At 43.7% G+C, this 25543-nt stretch overlaps 1 protein-coding gene across 5 annotated transcripts in view; it reads left to right on the top strand.

Moving 5' to 3' along the window:
* The window catches only part of FAAP100 (FA core complex associated protein 100), a 37943-nt gene that overhangs the window by 822 nt on the left and 11578 nt on the right, over nucleotides 1–25543 (top strand). For all 5 annotated transcript variants that reach the window (XM_087956026.1, XM_087956027.1, XM_087956023.1 and 2 more), the window contains 7 exons: nucleotides 4989–5107; nucleotides 8423–9351; nucleotides 15323–15476; nucleotides 16741–17531; nucleotides 19280–19416; nucleotides 21478–21594; nucleotides 22684–22770. In XM_087956026.1, the coding sequence (XP_087812152.1) occupies nucleotides 4989–5107; nucleotides 8423–9351; nucleotides 15323–15476; nucleotides 16741–17531; nucleotides 19280–19416; nucleotides 21478–21594; nucleotides 22684–22770 (2334 nt within the window). The remainder of the gene's footprint in view (nucleotides 1–4988; nucleotides 5108–8422; nucleotides 9352–15322; nucleotides 15477–16740; nucleotides 17532–19279; nucleotides 19417–21477; nucleotides 21595–22683; nucleotides 22771–25543) is intronic.

Below are 25543 nucleotides of genomic sequence, written 5' to 3'. Positions count from 1 at the left end.
GGGAGATACCAGACGCTGGAAATCAGGTCAGATGCTGAGGAGGCAATTTTAGGGCTGACGGAGTGGCTGAAGGAGGCAGAGCCTCTAAAGATCCTGACAGCAGCAGCAGAAGCGTCTTTAAAAGTTTGAAAACACTAGTATGTTAATAATTTCAGGATCCTAGCTGATCTCTCTTAACCTGGTTTACTATCTTCCATCAGTGTACAGAACAATGCATTGTTTAAGCACTGAAGACAATTGCAGGTGCAATTCACACTGCATCCTTTAGCGCTAGCTTAAAGCTATCTTCTCCAGTCTGACAGCTTCCAGATATAATGAAGTACAATTCCACTGCTCTTTATTTAGTGTATGATGGGGATTGTTGTCCAAAGCATCAGAGGATGCTGGGATGGATTAAATACCACTACTGTATGTCTGCAGCAGGTTGCTGTATCAATCAATGACCTTGATTGATCTAAGAAGCAAAGCAGGGTCATCCCTGGTTAGTATTGGGATGGGAAACTTCTAGGAATTTCTGGTCTGCAGACCAGACAGGGAAGCTTGAAAATGTGTTCTGCAAGAATGCATTGGCAAACCATACCATACTGTTGGCAAGAAGGCTGCATGGGTGTACCCAAAAGTCTCTGTAAATTGAGTTTGACTCGGTGGGTAAAAATTGATTTGAAGACATGCCTTCATTTTCATGGTAGCTCTATTTCCCAGTTTGTAATTTTATCTTGAATTTTATTCAACACTGTAAATGCTAAAAATAAACATGTTTATGCAGCACATGAGCACGAAGTGAATTCTATACAGATCTACCTTATGTCACTAATCCTAATTTAAATACAGCATTTGAACTAAAAAGAGAAAAAGTAGAACAGCACTGCAACACAATAATGTTATCCCTTACAGCATGTTGAATTTCTCTGCTCCTTCCCTTCAGGAGACTCAAAGATAGAAGTAGTAGCGGGTTTGTTTAAGAGTCAAAAGTACTGACAGAAAGCAAACTCTTGCACCAGAGGAAACTGTGTAAAGAAAAGCAATAATAGCATACAATGTACCTTTTGCACAGTGGGAGATAACTTAGAAGTTTGGGCTACAAAATCTCTAATTTGTCATGTTTCTGGGAGCTAAGGAGTAGTGCAGAACTTCTGTAGGGCACCAGCTAATCTATCCCAGTCATAAAAGATGTCCTGACAGTATGGAAATCCATTCTGTGATTGGATTGTGACCAGTATTTTTTTGGCGAATATACATGTGCCAGGTATTTTTTTATTGTTCATCATTTTAGGACGCTTTCAAAACACATTGGTTTACATTTGCTACCAGGAACCAAAATATTTTGTAAATAAGTGCTGGAAGTTGTTTTCCTGCATGTGAATTTTTAGGAGAAAAGCAAGACAGTGGGAGAAAATGAAGTTTGCTTTTCATAATTCTGTATCAGAGCAAAAGATACACCACATTCTCTTTATCCATACTGTTAGCTCCTATGCTATTCCTGATAAATGTAAAACTTGATCAGAAATGTAGCTGAAACTGGGGCATTGTGTTTTTCCTTCATTAGTCCCTTGAGCTTCTAATCTGTTATTTCTTTAAAAAAAGCCTAGTCTGCTTCTTACAAGCAGAGAACAGATGAGTGGAATGCACTGCTAACATAGCTTGTGTATGTGTGTGTGTGTGTGGGAGGCTTAATAATAAGAGTGGCACAGTAGTTCAGAGAAAGAACCAACATGAAATGGATCCTATATGGTTAACCCAGACTGGTTTCATGCTTTGTTTTCTGCCCTCCCCATCACATTATTCTAACTGGAGCCCAAGATCACCCAAGTTCAGTCCCGCTCTCCCTCCTCCCCACTTTATCTGGTATTTTACATAAATAGTCTGCTGGAAACCACAGCTTAATGTTTGAAAGAGTCCTTGGATTATTAATTTTTTTCCTATAAAATTGAACAGGCAGAGATGATGTGTGAGATGCAGAGATGCTCTTAACTGTTCAAATCCTTAGTTTAGATTTTTCTTGATGATTTTTTATGATATCTTTTTCACCATAGCAACCTTTGGTAGCAAATTGGTTGTTCTTCATAAGTCACCTACGTGTAGCATCCAATTCTTGACATCAATCTGTGGTGATTTCCCACCCACCCCCAACCTCTTAAAACTGTCCTTACAAATCTGCCTTTTGTCTCTAGAGTAGTCTTGTTGAACTAGAAAATGAAGATTATGTTTTCTATTTGCTGTATTGGCACAAGTGATACATATATGAAATATATTTTCCAGTGTTGCATAGATTTTCCAGTGTTGATTCCTAGATTTAAATCATACTTTCACACATTAAAGCAATGTTTCTGAATCTCCACCATTTTAAAGTGGGTGGATTTCAACTCCCAGAATTCCCCAGCTGGTAAGCTGGCTAGGGAATTCTGGGAGTTGAAATTGCATACTTGAAACTTATTGAGGTTCAGAAACCCTGTATTAAAGACACTCCTTTAATTTATTCTTTTGATTTTACCTAAGAAGCCTATTTTGATAATAACCAGCTGAACCGTGCACACTTTCCACTCACATAGAGATAGGTAACAAATAGGTTAATATGCATATAGATTATTACTTTCTCATAAAAATGATAAAAATACAGATTTTGCAGGGCTTTCTCATGCAGAGATGATACTCCGTTCTCTGTGCTTATAATACTGTTGCAGCTTTGACTGCAGACCGATGTTTGTGTTGGCTGCTGCTTGCTCTCTCACTGCTGAAATGATAGCCCCCATCTTGGATATAATATGCCACTTGTTCAGCAACGTATCAGCAATCGTTAATGGCTTAAAAGGAGGAATGACATGCAAAATAACATTCTCCTCTTATTGCAGGGTATGCTTTTGGGTGAAAATAGTAACAACTGCACATCCTCAGATAAAGAAACAAAACAAATAATCTTTACTTCAAGCTTCCCTTGAGTTGAGAATGAAGCTCCTTTTAAATCAAGGAATATTCAGAAAATGGCTTCAGACTAGATGTGCCAAGGTGTCTTAAATGATACTCGGAGGATCCTGATTCTGCACAAGACAGCAACTTATTATTTGATTATAGTAGATTCCTATTCCATCATAATCTATCCAGTCCTCAGTGGCGGTTAGTCCTTCAAGGTAGTCCAGGCAAGAGGCACAAACAGGAGTAATAGCTCTCTACTTCTGTTGTAAGTCTGCACACATTTCTCTCTTCCTCTCATTTTAACTTTCCAGACCTCCCAGAAACAGGGAGTAGTTGCTTGTTTCTCCTGACAGAAGCACAGGCGAATTTCATAGGGTGCTGCAGTTCTGCCAGTAACCTGTTGCCAAGCGTGAAGGTCTTTGTAGATTAACATCCACGCTTTAGTTTGCACACAGACGCCAATGAGCAGCCAAAGCGGAGCCTGCAGTAACAGAGGTTATGGACTCCTCAAGTGATGTCCGGTGGTGAGCATTTGATCCACTGCATTCTCTACCAACGGAAGCTTCCAGGTGGTGATTAAAGGCAGCCCTGTGCATTGTGGTAGTTGAGACAGGTGGTGATATAACTCGGCTTTTGGAGAGACAGATTTTCAATCTCCTCGTTGTTTTGGTTTGCACTTTTTCACCAGATAAAGTTTGTGGCCTCCGCAGGTGAGGATTACCAGCTTTTCACCAGCATTGTGTTCACGATTTTGACAACATGTGGCATGAGGGGAGTAAATTGAGGTGAAATTTCTACCACTTAACCTACAGGTGGAGAAAAGCTTCACCTACTCAATGCTACTTTACTAACAAAGAAACAGTACCAATAATAATTTAAAAAAATAAATAAATTCAGTGGTGTAAAGACTCTTAATTCCTGTAATGAAATAAGTGTCAAGCACCAGGGTAAGGTTACAGGTAGATCTCCTTTAATGATTGTCTTATTTAGTGACCATTTGAAATTATGACAGTGTTGAAAAAGTAATGGTTCTCACATGTATGCCTGTCACAGCATCCCCATCAGGGGTGGGATTCTATCAGTTCGCACCTATTTGCTAGAATCGGTTGTTAACATTCTAAGCAGTTTGGAGAACTGGTTGTGAGAAGAAATTACTGGCCTAATCCTGTAAGGAAGGCAGGAAGGAAACATTCTGGTGTTGCTTACAGAAACTGCCTCTCCGTTGACCCTTATTACATTCTTGGCAGGACTAGACTTTCTGTCTTAGGAATGTGTCTGGAGGTTTTTTTCCCCTCCTTTGCTGGTACTTGTGTGGAGTGACCATTCAAAGTTACAATGGCACTAAAAAAAAGTGACTTATGACCATTTTTCACACTTATGACTGTTGCAGCATCCTCACAGTCATGAGAGGCCAGGCGAGGAGATGTGTACCTTCATGTGAGTGATATTGAGTTGGCCATACCCAGCCAATAACATGACCACTAAGCCACGCCCACCACCTAAGCCACGCCCACAGAACTGGTTGTTAAAAATTTGAATCCCACCCCTGATCCCCATGTTCACATAATCAAGATTAGGGTACTTTGCAACTGGAGGCGGGGGTGTTTACCACTGTCACAGCATCCCGCAGTCATGTCATTGTCATTTGCACCCTTCATAAGTTGTCTTCTGACAAGCAGAATCCATAGAGGAGCCAGCAGTAAAATCGCAAGTCACGGCCATGTGCTGTCTCACTTAATGACTGTGGCAGAAGTGAGGGAGGGATTTCATTGTGGCTGTGTTATGTTTTCCTTAACAACCCTGTTGCTTAGCAACTAAATGAGGACTGGTGCTAGTTTGATAGTAAATAATGCACACTTTGGCTTATCTGGAACCAAAGCAGATTTTATTAGGGAAGATCTTCCCTGCTCATTCTAGGGCTATTGATGACCAGTTGGATATATATTTATGTGCCCAGTCTTCCTGTGAGGTCTAATATCAGTCTATAAACCAGAAAATGGGCTGTAAAAGATGTCTGCTAATGCATATTTTACCTCCCTGAAGGCTTTTTGCGATCCTCCTTCCTGTTTTCTTCCTAGGCTGTCTACAGGTTTCCTGATCAAGTCTGGCATGTGGAGCTCTTGCCCCTCCACCATCAGCTGTATATTCTCTGTGCTGGAGTTGGCATTTATTGCGTGTCCTTGGACTATCAAAGCAGGTGAGGGATGGAATGTGATTGCATTAAGTATTCCAAGCTTCCTCCCTTGCCTAAAATTCTTGAATTAAAGGCTGGAGTGATCACATAGACTAGGAACATAGAAAGATAGGGCTGGAAGCAGGGGTGGGATGCTACCGGTTCTGCCCGGCTCTATAGAACTGGTAGCTCTGAAGAGCAGCAGACACAGAACCGGTTCTGTGTCTGATGCTGTTTGGCCCACCTGCCGACCCGGGCTCTTCTCTGACCTTTATTTCCTGCTTTTTCAATCTCAGCTGCTTTGCGCGGCACAACATAATAACCGAACCGGTAGTAACTCCAGTTGAATCCCAACCCTGGTTGGAAGGGACCTTGGAGGTCTTTTGCTCAAGCAGGACACCCTATACCATTCCAGACAAATGGCGGTCCAGTCTTTTCTTGAAACCCCCCCCCCCCAAGTGATGGAGCACTTGTAACCTCTGGATGTAAGGATAGGGTAGGATATATGATAGGATTTGGATATAGGATATAGGATATAAGATAGGATAGGATAGGTCTGATATGTTGATCGGATGTGGCCAATCGAACCTCTTTTGAGCCCACAGAGGTCAGATGATTCATAGAGAAATCGGATTGGGAGCTTTGGGAATGATCTTGCTGTCGATGTCATCTAACTCCTCCCTTAGGCTAGTCAGGAGCTATGCTTATAATAGGGGAGGGGAATGTACGCAAAAGGGGTTTGAAGGAAGTAAGCAAGAGATAGCAACAGGAAGCTGCTCTAAAAGGCATCTCTAAAGTAGCGGGGGGGGGGGGGGAGAACTCAGATTCTTTGGAGAATGCAGGATGTTTCCAGACGGTTGGGAGTTAGGGGCAAGAGGAACAAAGACAAGGATACCTTAAGTTAGGAGAAGAGAAGATGGTTAAGTTGCAATGCGGGGGAGGGGGTGGGGGGGGGATATGACATTTTCAAGAAGAATCACTCACCCATCTCTGTTACTAGATTCTGGGCCAACAGCAATTTTCAAACCGTATTCAAGAGGCCAAGAAGCACAGTGTAATAAGCACATCTTGGTATTACAAGACACGTGCCACCAACAGCAGCTTGCTGGGCAGAAGTTCGGCAAAAGCTGAATACGTATGGCATCTTTTCTGTGTCCGTATTGGATTTAGGAGGATGTGTTTATTAATCGGGAATGAGACCTTAAACATGGTACATCATTCAAATCCTGTACCCCAGACCCCCATCAATGAGCAACAAGCCCATTTTGCCCAATGTTATACACCCAGTTTTCTGTCAATGTCAATCAGAATAGAGCTGGAAGGGACTTTGGAGGTCTTCTAGTCCAACCCCCTGCTCAAGCAGGAGACCCTAATGACTATCGAGTCTCTTCTTAAAAGCTTCAGTGATGAAGCACTCACAACTTTTTACAGCAAGCTGTTCCATTGGTTAATTGCTCTCACTGTTCTCCCCTAGACACATGGAAAGGCTAACAAAACATGCAATCCCGAGCATTGACTAGAATCTTGGCATTGTGGAAATCAAGGTTTGTCTTTTCCTTTCCCCACTGAGCTTGCGTGGGCAGTATCTGTTGGGCAGTGTTGAACATCAAGGTTTAGCGACCATTGTCTAGACCAGTATTGGTTCAAGTGTGCTCTGAGGACCTCTGGAGCTCCACCAAGACCTTCTCAGGCTCTGTGAAATCAAAATTGTTTGCCAGATATTAAACTTATTGCAAAACTTTAAAGCAATGTCACTCTTCTCATTTTTGATTTGTTAAAAAATGCAGGTTTTCTTCATGAAAAAAATTACATCAGTGTCTAATAGGTTTAATATTGTTATTTTTACATGATTCGATGAATAAATATTTCACGAATGTGTCCATTTTAATTTTTAATATGGTAAATATTGATAGATAAAATCCATAAAAATTGTAAGCTCTTTTGGGATTCTCTCTAGCTTTTAAGCACAGGAAGAGGTCTTAAGAACAAAAAGTTTAAGAAACACTGGTCTAGACAACAGATTTCCTGATGATTTGCTAGAAACTGTGGTTAGCATCTTCAAAGGCAGGATAACCATTCAAAAGTCTGGTGAAACATCAGGAAATCGGTTGTCTAGACCAAGGGTCGCCAACCTTTTGGACCTTAGGGAACACTAAACTCATAATTTTAATTCCCACTGATCAGAGACCCTGGGAAAATCCTCAAAAAAGTCTGCAGGAAAATTCCCCACCCCATTTTCCTACTGATTGATCATTCTTTATTTGGGATCGCAGGATACCATCTCCAACTCCGTTCTCGGGGTGAGGGGATGAGAGAGAGAGACTTTTGGCTTCATGCAAGGAAAGCAGCAGAAGCAGCAGAACTCTTTCTCTTCCCCAAACTCCATCAGAAATGAGTCTTTGCCAACGCAGCCTCTTGGAGCAGGAGGCTTTGCAGAGTCCCAAAGACTCATTTCTGGCGGAGTTTGGGGAAAGAAAGAAAAACTTTTGCTGCTTTCCTTGCGTTCAGCCAAAAGCAGAAGAAGAAAGAAGCAAAAAGAAGCAGCCCGGTGGCCAGGCGAGGCATGTGGGGCAAGTTCCTCCCCTCCGCCCTTTCCCCCTCCTCTCACTACCTCGTGTTGTTCGCAGTACAAGACAACGCAAGCCTTGTGTTCCTGTGGGCCATGTAGGCGGTGCAGCCTTGTGTTCCCACGCAGCCTGGATTAATTGCTTTTGGGGAGGGGTGCTCTGGGGGTGACATTTCTCTGCAGACCACCAAAATTTTCTCGTAGACCACTGGTTGGTGACCACTGGTCTAGACCATGATAATTAAATCCTGAAGCTCAACACCCTCCTGAGGTTGCCTTTCCTTATCTAGTGAAACTGTTAATACCATCACACAACACGTGCAAACAACAGCTTCACACTTTGCTGCTTTTAATGGAGGCTGGGTCAAGGAGAGCATTCAAATCTCCCTGCCAGTCCCATTGACCCAGATAGAGCATCTATCTAATGTAGCCTGTAGGAACACATTAGAAATCTTCAGGGAGTCCTGTTCTTGGCTGTCACATCTAGGTTGTCCCTTGGCTGTTTTTGTGTGTTTTTCTGCCATTCATTCTTTTGCCATTCTTTTCCAGGTTCCAAGCAGCTTAAAAAAGAATTCTTGTCGGCAAAAAGTAAAAAAGTAATTAAGGGGCTAGAACTTCCCTCCAGAGGTGTTGTTCTGTCCGTCTTAATCCAGCTCTCCCCATTCCTGAATCCAGCTCAGCGAAGCGGATGCTAAACCTTCTGATTTGCCAGTGCTATTTCCGAGTTTTCTCCCTTTGGCTAGTCTGAGAGGTTTTTCTTGTTTGCTTTGAAGGTTAGTGAAGCAGACGGATGGCGAGGAAGGCGATTGCTTTTCCAGCATTTTCCCCATGGGCTGTGATGCCTGCGCTCTCCCTGATGCCACACTTTGCACCTTCACGCTGCTCAATGATGTCTTGGTCACCCTTTCCCAAGTCCGGGAGAAGTGGTGCATGAATCTCCACAAACTCCCAGGCCCTGAGAGCCAGGAGAAATTGCCACATCAGCCAGTCAGCCATGTAGACATCACCACCAGCACAAGCAACGATGGTGATATGTCTTTGGCCCACTTCCTCCCGGTGCTGTGTTGTGCATCTGCTCCTGGTGCCAGTGACCATTGGGAGGGACTTCGCCATTCTGGGGGGTTCGTGTTGGAGGAGCCCCTCTTCAGCCTCCTTTTCGGTGTGGACGCTGCCCTGCTAGATTCTCCCATGATCCTCTGTGGCTTCCCCGATGGGCAGTTGTGTTCAGTGCCTTTGAAGGCCCTAAGCTCCCCTGGAGACCACGGCTGGGAAGACTCGCCCGTCAAGATCCTTCACCATCTGGAGGAGCCAGTGGTCTTCATTGGGGCCCTGAGGACTGAACGGAAATCCCTGGGTGTGGAGGAGAATCCAGCCTATGGAGGCTTGGGTTGTGACTGTGTTGTGGCTTTGGGACACTATGGTAAAATGGTGGCCATCAAGGCCTCTCAAGGAGAAGAAGTCAAAGTCCCAGAGCTCCGGGAATATTATCTACAAGGACCAGTTCTGTGTGCAGCCTGCAGCGGGGGAAGCTGCATGTACTACAGCACCCATTCTGACATCTACGCGGTTGACTTGGACAGCAACACACCTGAGGCTGAAAAAGTGGAGGCTCCGGCAGGGACCCTTCCTTCAGCTGTGTCTCCTGCCAGCTTGAGTATCTGCAGCGTGGTGGCGCTTTCCTTATCTTCCCGGGAGTCAGAAGGTATTAATTAGACCATGAGAACAGGTCCATGGTCTGGAACGGTAGAGTAATCCTACCAACCTGTCTGGATACATCCTATTGAACCTGTCAGACAAGTCATTTAGCAACCATTCAAAATTATGACCTGGAAAAGGAGACTTATGACCTGAATTGCAAGTTCTGACAGTTGCACCCGCCCATCCCCCATGGTTATGAGGCAGCACTTTGGGTGTCTGGCAGTATGGATGCCTTCATGGCCATTTGCAGTGTCCTACAGTCACGTGACCATGCTTTACGATGGTTTTGCAGTTTTTTGGCAGAAACCACTCCACAGCGAACAAGGGGTTCACTTAACAACCGCAGCATTCACACTTAGGACTGCCGTGTTCGCTTAGTGACTGCTGGAAAAAAAAGTAAAATTGGGTCAGTCACAAATGGTTTTATGATCATTACAATTTGCAAGCATTATGAGAAGGCCCCATTAAGGTTGCAACTGTAGAACTACCTGCAGTAAATTAGGAAGAGAAACAAATAAGACACGAGGAGGACGTAGTGGTGTGGACAGAATGTATCTTGATCCAGGCTCAAGTGCTGATTTGTATTTGCACTTCTTTTGCCGAAAATGAATTTGTCCATGGTACAGATAGTCCTCAACCTATGGCCACAATTGAGTCCCAAATTTCCATTGCTTAAGCAAGACGATGATTGTGAGTTTTGTCCCATTTTACAATCTTCCTTGCCGCAATGGTTAAATAAATCTCTGCAGCTGTTAAGTTAGTAAAATGGTTGTTAAGTGAATCTGGCTGTGAAAAGTGTGAAAAACAGTCATGCCACTTTTTTCAGTGCCGTGATAACTTCAGATTGTCAGTGAACAAATGATTGTAACTCAAGGACTACCTGTTTTACCTCAGAACAAATGGGGATCACATCCAGAAAAGCTCAAAAGAAGATTTTATTTAACGCTGACCTTTTCTTGGGCCCACAATGGCCTTGACAGAGAGAAAAAAACCCTTTTGTCTCTCCTTAGGTTGGCCAGGGCAGCAACTAAGTCTGTTACTACATTGGGCTTTTGAGGTGGCTACATGAAAGAAGAGAGTTGTGCGCTCCTTTGTTCCAACGTGTGTCAAACAATCCCTGAGCTGCAGACTTCAGTCAGGAGACAGAGATTCCTAGGCAATCCATCCTTCAGCTTGTGGTATTGCTGAGAGACCTTGGCAATCATTTTAAGATTTTATCCAAGATTGGGCAATGTTTGTGTCCGAGGCTGCCTTGAGCAGCTTCCATAGCAAAACACAGGGGCACCAAAGTGAGGACTTATCTGGGCAATAAGGTCATCACACAAACGTTACCATGATGTAATTATGTCTCAATGTTTGACCTGGTAGATAACTTGCAGCAGGGGAGAGGAGTTATCAGTACCAACGTGTGGTCATTTATCCCCAGACACTCATTTGGTGATAACTACAGCTCATGATCATATAAAGGGGGTGATTACAGGTAGTCCTCAACTTACGATCACAATGGAGTCCAAAATTTGCATTGCAAAGCAAGACAGTGGTTAAGCGAGTTGTGCCCCATTGGACAACCTTTTTTTTTGCCACCATTGTTAAACGAATCGCTGCAATTATTAAGTGAATCCTATGGTTGTTAAGGGAATCTGGCTTTCCCCAGACATTGCCTGTTGGAAGCCGGCTGGGAAGTTTACAAATGGGGATCCACATGACTGTGGGACAGAGTGCAGCTGTCATAAAATACATCTTGGTTGCCAAGTGACCAAATTTTGATTACAGACCATGGGGATGCTGCTACGGTTGTAAGTGTAAAAACAGGTCATAAGTCACTTTTTTCCGTGCCGTTGTAAAATTTAAATCACTAAACAAATGGTTGCAAGTCAAGGATTACCTTTATGTTGACTTCACCAATAAGATTCTCCAGTTTTTCCTCCTCTAAGAGAAGCAGAAGTTCTCAAGATTTCCTTTCTCCCACCCACCCCTTTGTAATGACAATAACATTCTCTCAGGTCTTAGAGGTAGTGCACCTCCAGCATATTTCCCAGGGATGCCACTGTGCCTGTGGACACCCTCTCGTTTGCTTTAAGACTTCCTATACTTCATGAGCTTTTCATTTTTTTAAATAAACAAATAGGGATTAATGAAAAACTCTTTTAGGGTGGAATTATAATTTTTTTAAACGGAAGCTGGCATGCTGTAATGTGATGTCACAGGCTCCAGTCCAGCATGATAATTTCCAGGAACATCTCCAGGCTCCAAAAGAACTGTTTTTTTAAAAAAAAACACCATAAAAATAAAAGTATTTAGCCTCTTATCTAGCTGCTCATGAAAATGACAGAAGTAAGTAAGGGTTCGTAGAGTGCAGTCTGCAGGAGGAAGAGCTGGCGTACTGGTCAATTGGTGCTTTGTAACCAGTTAGTTCCCCATGCAGCTATTTTGTTGCCCAACTCGCAAGATGTTCACTAAATTCCAAATCTGCCTGTCATCCACTCCAGGCTAAGAGATCCTGGGCTTCTATTCTGGTTTTCAGGTGCAGCGTTCCACTTCAAAACGGCGGGAAGGCGTCCTACCGTGTTTCAGAAACTGTCATCTGAGGGGCAGCAAAACTGAATTCATAACTAGATTCGGCTCTGTGGTTGCCTAGATTGCCTAGCCCCAGACCAGCTAAAAAGTTTTCTTTGTTTTATATCCCGACTTCATTATTTTTATAAACAACTCAAAGCGCAAACATACTTAATACTCTTTCCTTTTCCTATTTTTCCCCACAACAATCATCCATGAGGTGAATTAGGCGGAGAAAGTCCCCCAGCTGGTTTTCAGGCCTAAGGCCAAACTAGAACTCGCCATCTCTTAGTTTCCATCCTGGTGCCTTAATCACTAGACCAAATTGAACTCTTTGTTCCCTTTCCTACCCCTCTCCTCATTAAGACCATTTTCTGTGGCTTGTTCATATCATACTAGCCCAGTCAGACAGGGGTGTCTTGATTTGAGGTGAAAGAGCTCGGCCCTTGCAGTTTTGAGGAAAGACTGTATGGTGATTATATGCTAGTGTGTGATGGTTTGTTTTGGGTTTTTGCACAGAGAAAAGCTTGAGGTCAGCTTCCATCAACTCAGCCCCATGAAGAAAACAGGAGGGTAGAGCTCTAATTCAAGAGCTCTGCCTCCTTCCAGTAAAATGGCTCTGAAATGCTGTAACCTGGGGAGGCTAAGCAGTTCGCCTCCTTTTCTTTCTTTCTTGTGCAAAACATTTGCATTGAGCTTGCTCACCATGCCAGAGGCATTCAGATCCTGCATGCAGGAAACAGACTTCTCTTCTAGCAAGGATTTGGAGGCCATTTGTCTCCCCCTTGAACACAAAGGAGGGGAAAGGGAGTGGGGGCTGCTCCAGCTACCAACAAGGTTTAAGGAAGCAAATGGCTTTGCACCCATCCTTGTCATCACCGGGGTATTTGGCAGGTATGGTGGAAAGGCCTTGCCTAAAGGTGCTGCACTATTTTTTTGCCAAAAAAGAAAAGAAAAGGATAAGAAATGGGGATGTTTTGTTTGTGTGGACAAATTGTAGTGGTGAAGCAGTTTCTGAAAGCAGCAGGGAGGAGATTTAGAATTATGCAGCATGTGAGAAGCTGGTTCTCTGGCCCACTATAAGCTTTATTTTTAGTGCTGCTTTAATTTCTGAGCTGTTAATAGAGTTTTTCTCCTTCAACCTTCTGTACATGCTAATGAGATCCAGCAGCAAGCTTTCTTTTAAAAGGCTCTATTCAGGAAGTCCAATTCTTGGTTCAATCCCAGATCTTGTTGTGGGGTCAGTTGTCACTGTACCTCTTCCTTTCCCCAGAGGCTCTTTCTTCTGTTTCTGAACCCTAATTCCTTGCATTTTAGGATGAAATTGTTCTATTCGGAAAGAGTCATTAGCAAGTAAAATGAAGCATTCAACTAGGATAAGCATTCTGGAAGGGAACTTAGCTAGATATAAAGTTGCCCTTCTCTCTCTTCCTGGAAGTAGGTTTTCTGCCTGCTGTTTATCCCATTTTCTCTGCCCCCTGGAGTAGGGGAGTCTATAATGGCTTTGTTTGCTTCCAGCAAGAGTGTGATGGCGACTGAAGTTACTTTCTGTGCACAGAAATTAATCTTAGCTCTTCCAGGAGAGGCTGAGCGATGTTCTCTTCTTGTAGTTCTTTCTGCAGGCCGAGAAAATTATCCCTAGGTTAATACACGGACAACCCAAATCCAGGCTGGATGTACACCCACACCAATATGCCACTATCCATATATGTACAACATAGCCAGTACACTTTTTATTCCCTCTTTAATTCTCCTGTGATCTTCTTTGCCCTTGTTCAACTTCCTCCCTCCAATGCAAAATATTTTCTGTCCTCGGTCCCCTTTCCAAGTTACTTTTTATCTTTTTCCTGTATAGGTGGGCACGTTTCCAGATAAAACACTGTGCTGCAGCCACCTGCCGTTTTATTGTAACAAATGTGGTGGAGTTGTGGTTTAATTGGCAACATGCCTGCTTCTCTTCTCTCTTTTGTGAAAAGGAAAGATTCTTTTGAATATCTGGTGCAGCAGGGATATTGAGGGGCATGTGCACAGTCAGAGACAGAGGTATTTCAGCTTTTTGTTGCATCATGAAAGCTGTCTTCCAAATGCTGGTTAGATTGCCCATTCTTTCCCTCTCTAAGGTCGTGTAACTACAACCTCCAAACCAGCATAGTTGTTCCAGAGCTTTTAAAGACACATGGTTCTAAGACAGCATTTTTCAAACTTTGCAGCTTTAAGATGTGTGGACTTCAGCTCCCAGAATTCCCCAGCCATCATGTTTGCCTGTTTGGAAAAACTGAATAATTATTTTTTGCATTGGTAGTGGGGATATTGTATGTGGAAGTACACATCCTTCATGGTTTGGACATTTACATCCTCGACTTACAACAGTTGAGCTCAAAATCCCTCTTGCTAAGCAAGACAGCTGTTGAGTGAGTTTTGCTCCAGTTTACAAGCTTTCTTGCCACTTTTGTTAAGTGAATCACTGCAGTTCTTAAGTTAGTAACATGGTTGTTAGGTGAATCCAGTTTATTCATTTTGCTTGTCAGAGGTGACCATATGACCTCAGGACACTGCAACCATCATAAATATGAACCAGTTGTCAAACATACGATTTAGATTACGTGACCATGGGGATGCTACAACAGTCATAAGTTTGAAAAATGGTCACAAATCACTTTGCAGTGCTGTTGTAACTTTAACGGTCACTAAATGTATGTTTGTAAGACGAGGATTATTTGTATTTATTAGGGGTTTTTTTTATCCCAACTTTATTACTTCAAGGCATACATAATACTCCATCCCCTTATTTTTTCCACAACAACTCTGAGGTAGGTTGGGCTGAGAGAAAGTGACTGGCCCAAGGTCACCCGGCCGACTTTCATACCTAAGGTGGAACAAGAGCTAGAACTCACAGTCTCCTGGTTTCAAGGCCAGCACCTTAACCACTACACTAGACTACACAAATACAAGGAGTTCACAGGTTTTAAAAGCAGTGACATTTATTTATTTATTAAATTTCCAGGTCGCCGATCTCCCCTACAAGGTGACACTTGTAGGGGAGGTGCAAGAGATTCCGTAGGAGGTGGATCAGGACAAAAGCTAAATCTGATTTCATTTACTTTTGAATTAATTTAAAATTCAATTTTATACAATTATCATTCCACTGAGTGAAGGTAATATTGATTATCCTTCCATTGAGTGATGGTAATATTGATTATCCTTCCATTGAGTGATGGTAATATTGATTATCCTTCCATTGAGTGATGGTAATATGGGAGCCATTTTGGAGGTCTTTCATGAAGGCTCTTTAGGGCTCTATGTAACTTCAAGGTCTGTTTCCTTGATCTATTGCTGGGAAGGAGGACTGAAATCTTCCTCATGGTGTTAACTCTCTTCTCTGCTTCTCTCCTCTTCTTCTACATTGCCACCATACTCAGGAGAATCTGAACTTCTGGCTCTCTCCGCCAAAGGCCGCCTCATGACGTGCGGCTTGTGCAGCCCAGATGATACACAGCCGCTCAAGATGAACGCTGACAAAGCTGGGCAGAGGATCAAAGAGCTCCTGTCCGGGATAGGCCATGTCTCTGAAAGGTAAGAGATGGCCTCTCTGTGAATAGCATCCCTGCGTGTGTAGAGTACACGTTTGGCATTTTTGCGTGTGTGGCTTGGGAAGCTCACAGGGAAGCATTTGCTAATGCCACCTCAATTGTCCTGCCTGAGCAGCCTTTTCTGGCACAAGGATTTGATGCTAAACCCTGCAGTGGGGATGGAAGAGCGAGCCGCAGTATGCTCAGTTAATGGGCAAGGCAGGAAACGTGGCAGTAGTGGCTCAATGAGTGAAGATGACAGCTCGGCTCCAGGTCGACTCAGCCTTCCATCCTTCCGAGGTCGGTAAAATGAGGACCCAGATTGTTGGGGGCAATAGGCTGACTCTGTAAACTGCTTAGAGAGGGCTGGAAAGCACTGTGAAGCGGTATATAAGTCTAAGTCTATTGCTATGCAGGAGACTGTGTTTGAGGCGGCAGTGCAACTGGAAGAAATGGAGGCCTAAGGGCTTCTGGAAGAGCAATATAGGTAGTCCTCAACTTACAACCACAGTTGAGCCCCAAATTTATGTCACGTAAGTGAGAAATTTGTTAGGGTTTTGCCCCATTTTACAAATTTTCTTGTCACAGTTGTTAAGTGAACCACCGTAGTTGTTAAGTTAGTAACACAACAACCGTGAATTGGGCTTCCCCTTTGACTTTGCTTGTCAGAAGGTTGCAGAAGGGGAATCCCGTGACCCAGGGACCCTGCAACTGTTATAATGAATCAGCTGTCAAGCAGCCGAATGTAAATCACGTGACCGTGGGGATGCTGAAACCATCATAAGTGTGAAAAATGATTTTAAATCCCTTTTTTTCCAGTGCAAGGTGTAACTTTGAACAGTCACTAAATGAACTGTTGTAAGTCGAGGACTACCTATAGATTCTCTGCAGCTTGCTTTGGAAGTTCTCCTTGAGAACCAGCCTGCAGGCTTCAGCAAGGGGTGGAAGTGAGTCCAGTGCATCACTTGAGACTTTCAAGAAGAGATTGGATTGCCATTTGTCAGAAATGGTGTAGGGTCTCCCACTTGGGCAGCGAGGGGTTGGACTAGGTGACCTACAAGGTCCCTTCCAACTCTGATTATCTGTTATCTGTTACCTCCGGTCACTTGGCTGAGCCTTCAAACAAAGCCACGCCAAGGGCCAGCAGTTTCCAACATCTTCTGACCTGCAGGTTTCCCACTGTGTATCTTGTCTTTCGCCTATGAATTTCTTAGGCAGTTTTTCCCACCAGCATTATTCAGCTTTTCCTTCTCTTCTGATACCTGCAGAGTGTCCTCCCTAAAAAAAGCTGTGGACCAAAAAAACCAAGCTTTGACCTGCCTGAACCAAGTGATGAACGTGAGTGCAGCTTTGCTTTCAAGCCAAAATGGTCTGAAGCCCATCACTTGCACCACCGCTGCTCATTGGAGCCATATGCTGGTTCAGGACACCTTGACAATCTCCTGCATCTTGGAAAACTCAAGCGAATGCAGCCTGGAGCGGGGCTGGACCTTCTGTGTCCAGCTTTTCGCCAACTCCTGTGACTTTGAGGAAACCACTTCGGATTCTGCCACCACCTATACCTTCCCTATAGATCAGCTTCTTCCAGGGAACAAGACAGAGGTGACCCTTCCAGTCAGCCCCGCCGAAGGCTCCAAACTGAACCTGCCTTTTACGGTCTCCTGCTCCCTCTACTACAGTTTGCAGGAGATCTTAGGCACCGTTTCTGAGTCCACTGAGCTTCTGGATGACCTCTTTTCAGACGATTCCCCTGGACTTGCCCTGGACAGAGACGGCATCTGCCTGCCCTTGAGGGAAGACACTATTGATCTCCTGCAGTGCCTTCGCTTGGATGACAACAAGGGAATGCCTGAAGCTAGCCCACCTGCTGTGGCCATTTCTGTCCCTGGGGATCCAGTTGAAAACTTCTTGAAGTTATCTCTCAAGAGCATGGAAGAGAATGATGAGCTTGTCCCAAAGGGACTGAGTATCATCGATGAAAATTACTTGGCTCCAACTGTAGCTTCCATCAAGGTATCCTCTGAACTGCTGAGAACGTCCTTGAAGGACTTCTGTGAAGGTGTGTGTTACCTGTGAATACTTTTAAACTCCCCGTCTTTTGTCCTCTCCTTGACTTTCATTAGGTTTAGCACCTCCAAAGCCCACCCGCCTTGACAGCTCCCATGGTCTGTTTGCCCTGAAAAGAACAGTGTCTTTTATTTGCAAGGCAGCTGTTGTGAGAGACTTGGGAGGTCTTGCTTGTCAATGGACCAGTTAATAACATTCTTGGCTGAGTTATGTGATGATGGAACTTCCTATAATCTCTCTCTCTCTCTCTCTCTCTCCCTCCCTCCCTCCCTCTCTCTCTCTCTCTCTCTCCTCCTTCCTCCCTCCCTCTCACGCACACACACAAACACACACACAGCACAATTCTAAAAGAAGGGTTGGGGCTCTGTGGCTCTGCAGATGTTGCTGCACAACCAGCCAACACGGCAGTGGTGAGGGATGCTGGGAATTGCAGTCCGGTAGCATCCCATCGCAGTCTTACAGAATCGTTCCCAAAATCAAAGAACGTCAAACTAATAGGCTGAAAGCCAGCAATAAGCCACCTTCGTGTTTTAATGAGTATTCCACCATCAAAAAAGCCTGCAAATGACTCCCAGATCCTTTGAGTTGGCAGGGGACAGTGTTGCAGCCAAACCCAGTGATAGAAGCTGGATAACTTTCCTCTTGGCAATTAAAAAGAATGCAAGTAGTACGCCATGCTCATGAGCAAATCCTCCTTTCCAGCTAATCCTGAAAATTAATTTCAGCCCAGTCTAGAGTGGATGCTTTGCCAAGACTAGCAGTAAAGTGTTTTCTAAGGATGCTTTAAAAAATGATATGATTTTGGATATACATTTGCACAATGGTTTTCAACAAGGTAGTGTTGCAGGGAGGAAGATGGCGAGATTTGGAATATTTTGCAAGAATTGCAAGCAGTGAGACAGGGATTGTAGATATTTCCTTCGTCTATCTCACTGGAACAGAGATCCAATATCTATCAGCACTATAGGTTTTTAGATCTGTTGTGTTTAAATATATATTAAAAAATTGGAGACTGCCTCTCTCACTCATAGACAACTTGAGGGGAGGCTACAATTAAAACATAAAATTATTGTGTATCTTTTTCTAAAAAGGCCACTGGGATTCTTTTATTTATATCATTGTGACCTCAGATCCCTAAAGGTGGACCCTTATATTCAACAGGATATAAAACAATCAGTTCAGCCTAACATCTTTATTATGATGTTACCTATGTCCTAGATTTATGTCTTTGGAGATTCTCAGTCAGCCAGGTCATGGTTGTCCCAAAGGTGCTTTCTTCAAAAGGTAACTGGACTTTTCTTTTTCCTTGAAGACGTTTCGCTTCTCATCCAAAAAGCTTCTTCAGTTCTGATTGAACGTTGGAGGATTTAAGGGTTTACATTCCTTGCAGCCATATGGTCAGTAGCACGCTTTCTGAGAGTGGAACACAGATAAACCTCCAAGTGACTTCAAGTGACTCTCAGAAAGAGTGCTAACCCTTCGAATGCAAGGAGTATAAATCCTTCCATTCGCCACCATTCAGTCAGAACTGAAGAAGCTTCTTTGGGTGAGAAGCAAAAAGTCTTCAGTGAAAAACAAAGTCCAGTTGCCTTTCGAAAAAAAGCATCCTAGACTTATAAGACCCTTAGGTATGTTTGGAAAGCCAGTAGGAGAATCGGGGAGTGTCGGCCTGGTGTCCCCAGGGATCCTCATGCTCTTCAGGTAACAAAGATTGCCCTTCTTTTGTTCTCTTCTGCCCAGATGTGTCGCTGTGCTGTGGGGTCCTGCGATGGCTGCTGGCTGAAAATGCCGAAGCGGATGCCCTTCGGAGCCAGGAGGTGGCAGTCATGCAAGGCCTGGCCCCAGATGGAGGCAAAGTGCAGCTGAACATCCGAGAGGCAAGGGAGGAGTTGTAATTGGGCCGTGAAACTTTGACTTGGGGTTAGGCTGATTAGATAGGCCTGTTGTCATGGGAACGGCTTGTATGTAGATTTTATGTGAAAGTAAAAAGTTGAGCGTGTTTGTTATCATCTTACTCTACTGCGCTAAAGGAAGAGGTCAATGCCTTTCTTTCTTTTTTTCCCCCCTTTTTCCCCTACACTTTTTCCTCTTTCCTTTTTCCTCCCCTTATTTTTCCACTATTTTCATTTTGTTAGCCTTAGAATTAACTTTATTGTCACTTTGAATGTACACTAATCGGCATACATGAAAATGAAATTTCGTTGCATATAGCTCCCAAAAGGGTCACCACCTCCCCATACACACTACATAAGCATGACAGAATACATAACATACATACATGCATACTGTGCAGGCAAACATACATGTATTTTACGTTTTGATAAACAAATGCAAATTAGGAACTTGGGTTGTAATTGAGCCGGCATTAGAGGGAAGCAGAGGGAGAGGAGATCCTTCCTGAGGCAGAACTGCATTTCGCTCAGTGTGTGCAGATCAGCATGATGGCCCCAGATGTGATGCAGTTTGCAAAGATCCATTTAGCAACCCTGAATGATTACAAACGCTCTCTGCTTCTTGCTTGTCCCCTTTCATGGGCCACATGTGCTCTTGTCTTGCTACGTGGAGCGTAGAATAAGAGGTTTGGGAGGGAGGTCTTTCAGTCCAGTGGTCCCCAACCTTTCTGGTCCTGTGGACTAGTAGTGGTGGCATCAGTGGCAACATCAGGGTCGGGGGGGAAAGGGGATAGTTTCGCATGCAGACATGCCCACCATTTGCACAAATGCATCTTTGCACGGGCACACATTCACCTGGCACTTGCACAAATGTAGCTTGGACTACACACGCTCGCTCGCTCACCACTTGCATAGCCTGATTCCCAACAGGCCAGGGGCCGGGACTGGGCCACGGATCAGAGGTTGGGGACTCCTGTTCTAGCCCAATCCCCCTGCAGGAGCCTCTATACCATTCCGGACAAATAGCACACTCTGGGCAATTTACAATGTAAGCGTATTTCCCCCAACAATTTGGGTCCTTATTTTACCGACCTCGGAAGGATGGAAGGCTGAGTCCACCTTGAGCTGGTCAGGATCGAACTGCAGGCAGTGGAATGCAGAGTTAGCCTGCAATACAACCAAACTTGACTTACAACCAAAATTGAGCTCGAAATTTCTGTTGCTAAGCAAGACAGCTGTTAAGTGCATTTTGCCCCATTTTACAGCCTTTATTGTTAAGTGAATCACTGTAGTTGTTAAGTTAGTAACATAGCTGTTAAAGGAATCTGGCTTCCCCCTTGACTCTGCTCGTCAGAAGGTCATAAAAAGTGATCTCATGACCCCAGGACCCTGAAACCATACAAGGCAGTTACCAAGCATCCAGAATTTTGATCATGTGACCATGGGGATGTTGCAATGGTTGTAAGTGTGAAAAACGGTCATTTTTTTCAGTGATGTTGTAACTTCAAACATTCACTAAATGAACTGAGTAGAGGACTATGTATATAAAATTTCCATTCTAATCCTCGCTACAGGTCAAACTGCGTGCTACAAGCTTAAATGCAATAAAACCTTTTCAGTGAACTGGAAAAACCACTTTGGGAGGAGTCCGTTGACTCTCCTTTCATTCCAGTGACACGCTCTCCAAGCATGCTACCTTAGCTTAAATTGGGGGCATAAATCATAAAAATGAATACATTTGGGAAAGGGATATTGTGCTTCCAGACAAAATAGTTCAGAACATGGAAGAAAAATTTTAAAAATGCATATAATAGTTACATGCTTAAAATGCTGTTTGGCCTTCAGTGCTCTTATATAAGGTGCAACCCTATGCTCTTCCTCTCTTTCTTTCCTCTTTTGAGTGTCAGTGGTGTGGAACAGTGATCATTTTCCCCTGTCGAATGAAAGCCATTTTTTTTAAAAAAAGAAAAAAGATTGACACTTCCTTACTCTCAGTTTCGCTGCTCGGTGAAACCGGTGGCAGTGACATTCTTGTTTTCCTCCCAGGTGACTGTCAGTGACCTGAGCCCAGCAGGTCCTATCCAAGCTGTGGAGATTGTCATCCAGGGCTCTCCACTGGCGAACATGTGTCAGCTGCATCATGCTGTGGTTCGGCGCATTCAGGTATGTGCTGTGGCAGAGTGAAGGTAGGCAGGATGTTTGCCTATTATATCCTGAAAACTTCGGTTGCACAAACAAGATAGGGGATTAGGTTGCAATCCAGCAGGAGCTGGGGCTGCGTGGTATTTTCCTGTTGCCTTGTCCCAAAATCTGGGCTGATTTGTGAAATAGTCTAGTCCTTAAGAGAGAGGAAGCCGTATAGACTTCCTTTCTCTTAAGAAAGGGGATGAATATTCCATGGTCCTCATGTTAAGAAACAAAGGCTTTTGAGGGTTTTCTACTTTGCAGAGGGAGATGGCAGCATAAAAATGTAATTTTAAAAATCATGTAAGTACCCAAGGGAACAGAAGTAGGTGTTTTTTTGAAGTAGGCCTCTATACTGCTGGGAGTGTGCTATGGGTTTTTACTGTGAACCCATGAAAGAACTCCTCTTTACAATTCTTGCATTTTGGGGATGATAAAGGAAATATAAACTTTGACACATCATTTGGGAAAGCAGGAAACCCAGAGGTGCTAGGCCTGATCCTAGTTTAGAAGTTTGATAGGCCATCACCACATTTGAAAAGCACAAGGGGTCAGATTTGAAGACCTAGTCGGATTTCTTACCTTGCCCTGGCATTTATTTTCTTGATTTCAGTCATTTACATACTCTGTTCATTCATCAATGAGTAATAACAGAATGAATAATTAACAATTAGGACCAACAGCTAGAACTACAACATCAAACAGTGAGGTAAAAATGCTTTAAGTATACATAAAAGATAAATGGTGTCAAATCAATAGCAAAGCATGGCTCCTAGGAAAGGAAAGATAGAAAAGAAGGCTATGTTTCAAATTGTTTTCTCAAAGCATGACAAAGAAGAAGCCAGCTGGACTGATTTGGGGAGGAAATTCCAGAGTGTTGACAACACCACCAAGGACTGTAGATGCTTCCCTTATTTAATTCCAGGCAGGCTTCCTTTTGGGGGTAACACACAAACAAGGCCCTTGTCTGCAGAGCATAGAGCCTGGGTGGGAACCATATGGAAGAAACCATTGCTTCATACAGGAGGGGTTTAAGAAGTCCTGTTTGTTTTGATCTGATTAACACAGGCTCTGATTTTGGAACAAGCTTGCCAGGATTCTTCTCCCCCAGATATCCGGGTGCAGTATCTCCAAGAGATCCAAGCCAACCATGAGGTAAGCAGCTACCCAGACTCAAGGCACTGGAGGAAGCAAGTGTGCATTGCACGCTTTGTTCAAGATGGCTGTGGGAGAACTCCAACCCCCTGCCTTTGGGTGAGCGCTGTGATTTCAGAGTACAGGTCGTCCTTGCTTAACGACTCTTACTGGGACTGAAATTTCTGTCACTAAGCAAAGCATTGGGTGAAACATCTTACAACCACACTGCTTAGCGACGGTAGTTCCGGTAGTCCTGGTTGTTAGGCAAGGACTGTGCAGTCATTAGGAGGGGGCCTCAAACTGTTCCTGTCCTCCTGGCTCACCTCTGCTTTCAGCTCCCCCATCTATCTCTCGATCTCACCTCCCATTTCTGCCCTTTTGGTGAGGCACCGGAGGAAGAAGAAGATCAGAGGGAAGGGCAGCAGGGGTAGGTGGCAATGGGGGAGGGCAGAGATGGTGGTGGGACAGGAAATAGAAGAGCGGGAAGAGTTGAAGTGCACAGCGCAGTTGTAAATGGGAGCAGGCTGCCCAATTCCAAATTTTGATCATGTGACTGCGGAGGCACTATGACAACTATAACTTCAAGGACTGGTTGTAAGTACCATTTGTTCAGCTCCACCTTAACTTCGGATGGTTGCTAAGCGATAGGCAAGGACCGCCTGTACAGCCTTCCACCCTTGTTTTTAGCCACTCCATTGGAATTGGAAAGGCTGAACCATCATAATTTCAGAATCTGGCTTGACGGAACCAATGAGGGAATGGGTTTATGGCTTGTTTCATAGTTTTATTTATTTTATTTTGTCAAGCGATTATAAGATAATAGGTATAAGTAAAAACATAGTTATGAATACCTGGATACATATAAGAAAAATAAAATAAAAATAAAAGAAACAATAGGACAGGGATGGTAGGTACGTTGGTGCGCTTATGCACGCCCCCTACAGGCCTCTTAGGAAAGGGGTGAGGTCAATAGTAGACAGTCTAAGGTTAAAGTTTTGGGGGTTTGGGGAAGAAACCACAGAGTCAGGTAGAGTATTCCAGACATTGACCACTCTGTTGCTGAAGTCGTATTTCCTGCAATCAAGTTTGGTGCCGTTAACCTTGAGTTAGTTGTTGACTGCCTCACCCAGTCTGTGTTCATTCTGTTCATGTGTTCCATAATTTGATTAGTGATACCATTCTTTCCTTCCCTGCCTTAGCCCAGAGCTAAAAGCAGATGTTCATATAAAGCATGACCTGCTTTATATGATTTCACACAATGGAACCTTTTATGCAACTGGGGATTTCACTTGAGGGTTGAGTTTTGTCTTGTCACTTTTCTCCCTGTCCCCAATCGTGGAAATACACCCTGGGTTTATATAGAGCTTCCGAATAGCTCTCCTCCCTCAGGACAAGGTGCATTTTAATCCAGCACTATATTTCCCACAACAGCCAATAAGATGCCTCTGGTATGCTAACAGGCATGAGACAGAGATACACCCTTCTGGTAGTTATTGCTGTTGTTGGTGATATCAGTTTACCAGACTTCACGTTAGCAGACTCTGGATGTCATAGATAAAATACTTTATACTATTTCACGTATGGATAATACCATTTTATCCACGTACAAACTCAAAAAGATTTACAGCTAAGAGGCAGTCCTTGATTTTTGACTACGATTCAGACTGGGACCCCCATCACTAAGTTAGGAGGTCATTACATGAGTCACACCCAATTTTTCAAGCTTTTTGTTGTGGTCATTAAGTGAATCACATAGTCATTAGGCAAACGCAGTTCCCCGCATTGAAGAAGATGATAGTGAAGGTTGAAATGGTGATGAACACTTGGCTCTGGGATGCTGCAACCATTGTAAATACATTTTGGTTTGTCAGGAGCCTGAATTTTTGAGTGCGAGGACTGGTCTCAACCATCACTTTTTCCACTGCTGCCATAACTTTGGTCGCTAAATAAATGAGTGTAAGTTGGGGATTACCTGTATTTTGTCCTCACAGCAACAGTAGCGAGGTTGATTGGGCTGAAAGACAGTGACTGACTGGATTAAAATTCCTCTGCAGTTGATATTTTGGGGCCTGCTTTCCCCCATATCTGCTCTTCGGATCTAATACCCTTAGATCTGTCCTCAATCAATTTATCCTCTCGCGTTACAGACTGCCAGCTAGTGACCCTCACCACATCTTGTAATAGATTTCACAGATTAATTATGCGAATAACACATTCATTCTGAGCCATCTGTGGCCTACGTGTAGCCACTGAGTTCATTTCTGTCCAGGCCATTAAATTCTAGCAGCAGATTTTAGAATCGATGTTCTCAGCTTAAAGATATTCTTAACTTTTTACTGTAAACCAATATTCATCCAGAAAAGTTGGAGGGAGAGGGAGAGAAATCCAGTGAATAGCACCCTCCCCCAGTATAAACTGATGAGGGACATAATTTAAAACCTCATCAGCACAGCTGCCAAGGGTTCCACCACAAAGATATCTCTGATAGTTTGCTATAACTCTGGACTCCCCTAATTTGTCCAAACGAGGAGGGTTTTTTTTTTTTTGCTTTCTGTTTGGAAGGGATTCTTTCAGCCCAGCTCTAGAAAAAAAAACTAGAAAGGAAAGTGCTTTGTGTCTTCCTGTATGAAGCCCTGACCATTACAAACTCTGCCAATCCTGAAACACAGAAGAGCTGAAGAGCCACATGGTCTTGTGTAGGGAGAAGGATTTAATGGGAAATCCATCTTTTGAATTGAATATGTATAGTCCTCGCTTGACTAGCACAGGTGGGACCAGCGACTCCATCGCT

This window comes from Notechis scutatus, chromosome 2 (assembly GCF_049901735.1).
Source record: "Notechis scutatus isolate UNSWTSFEM ecotype Mainland chromosome 2, rNotScu1.2, whole genome shotgun sequence".
Lineage (NCBI taxonomy): Eukaryota > Metazoa > Chordata > Lepidosauria > Squamata > Elapidae > Notechis > Notechis scutatus.
The sequence above is the reverse complement of the archived record's forward strand: the minus strand, read 5'-3'. Positions and strand labels throughout refer to the sequence as shown.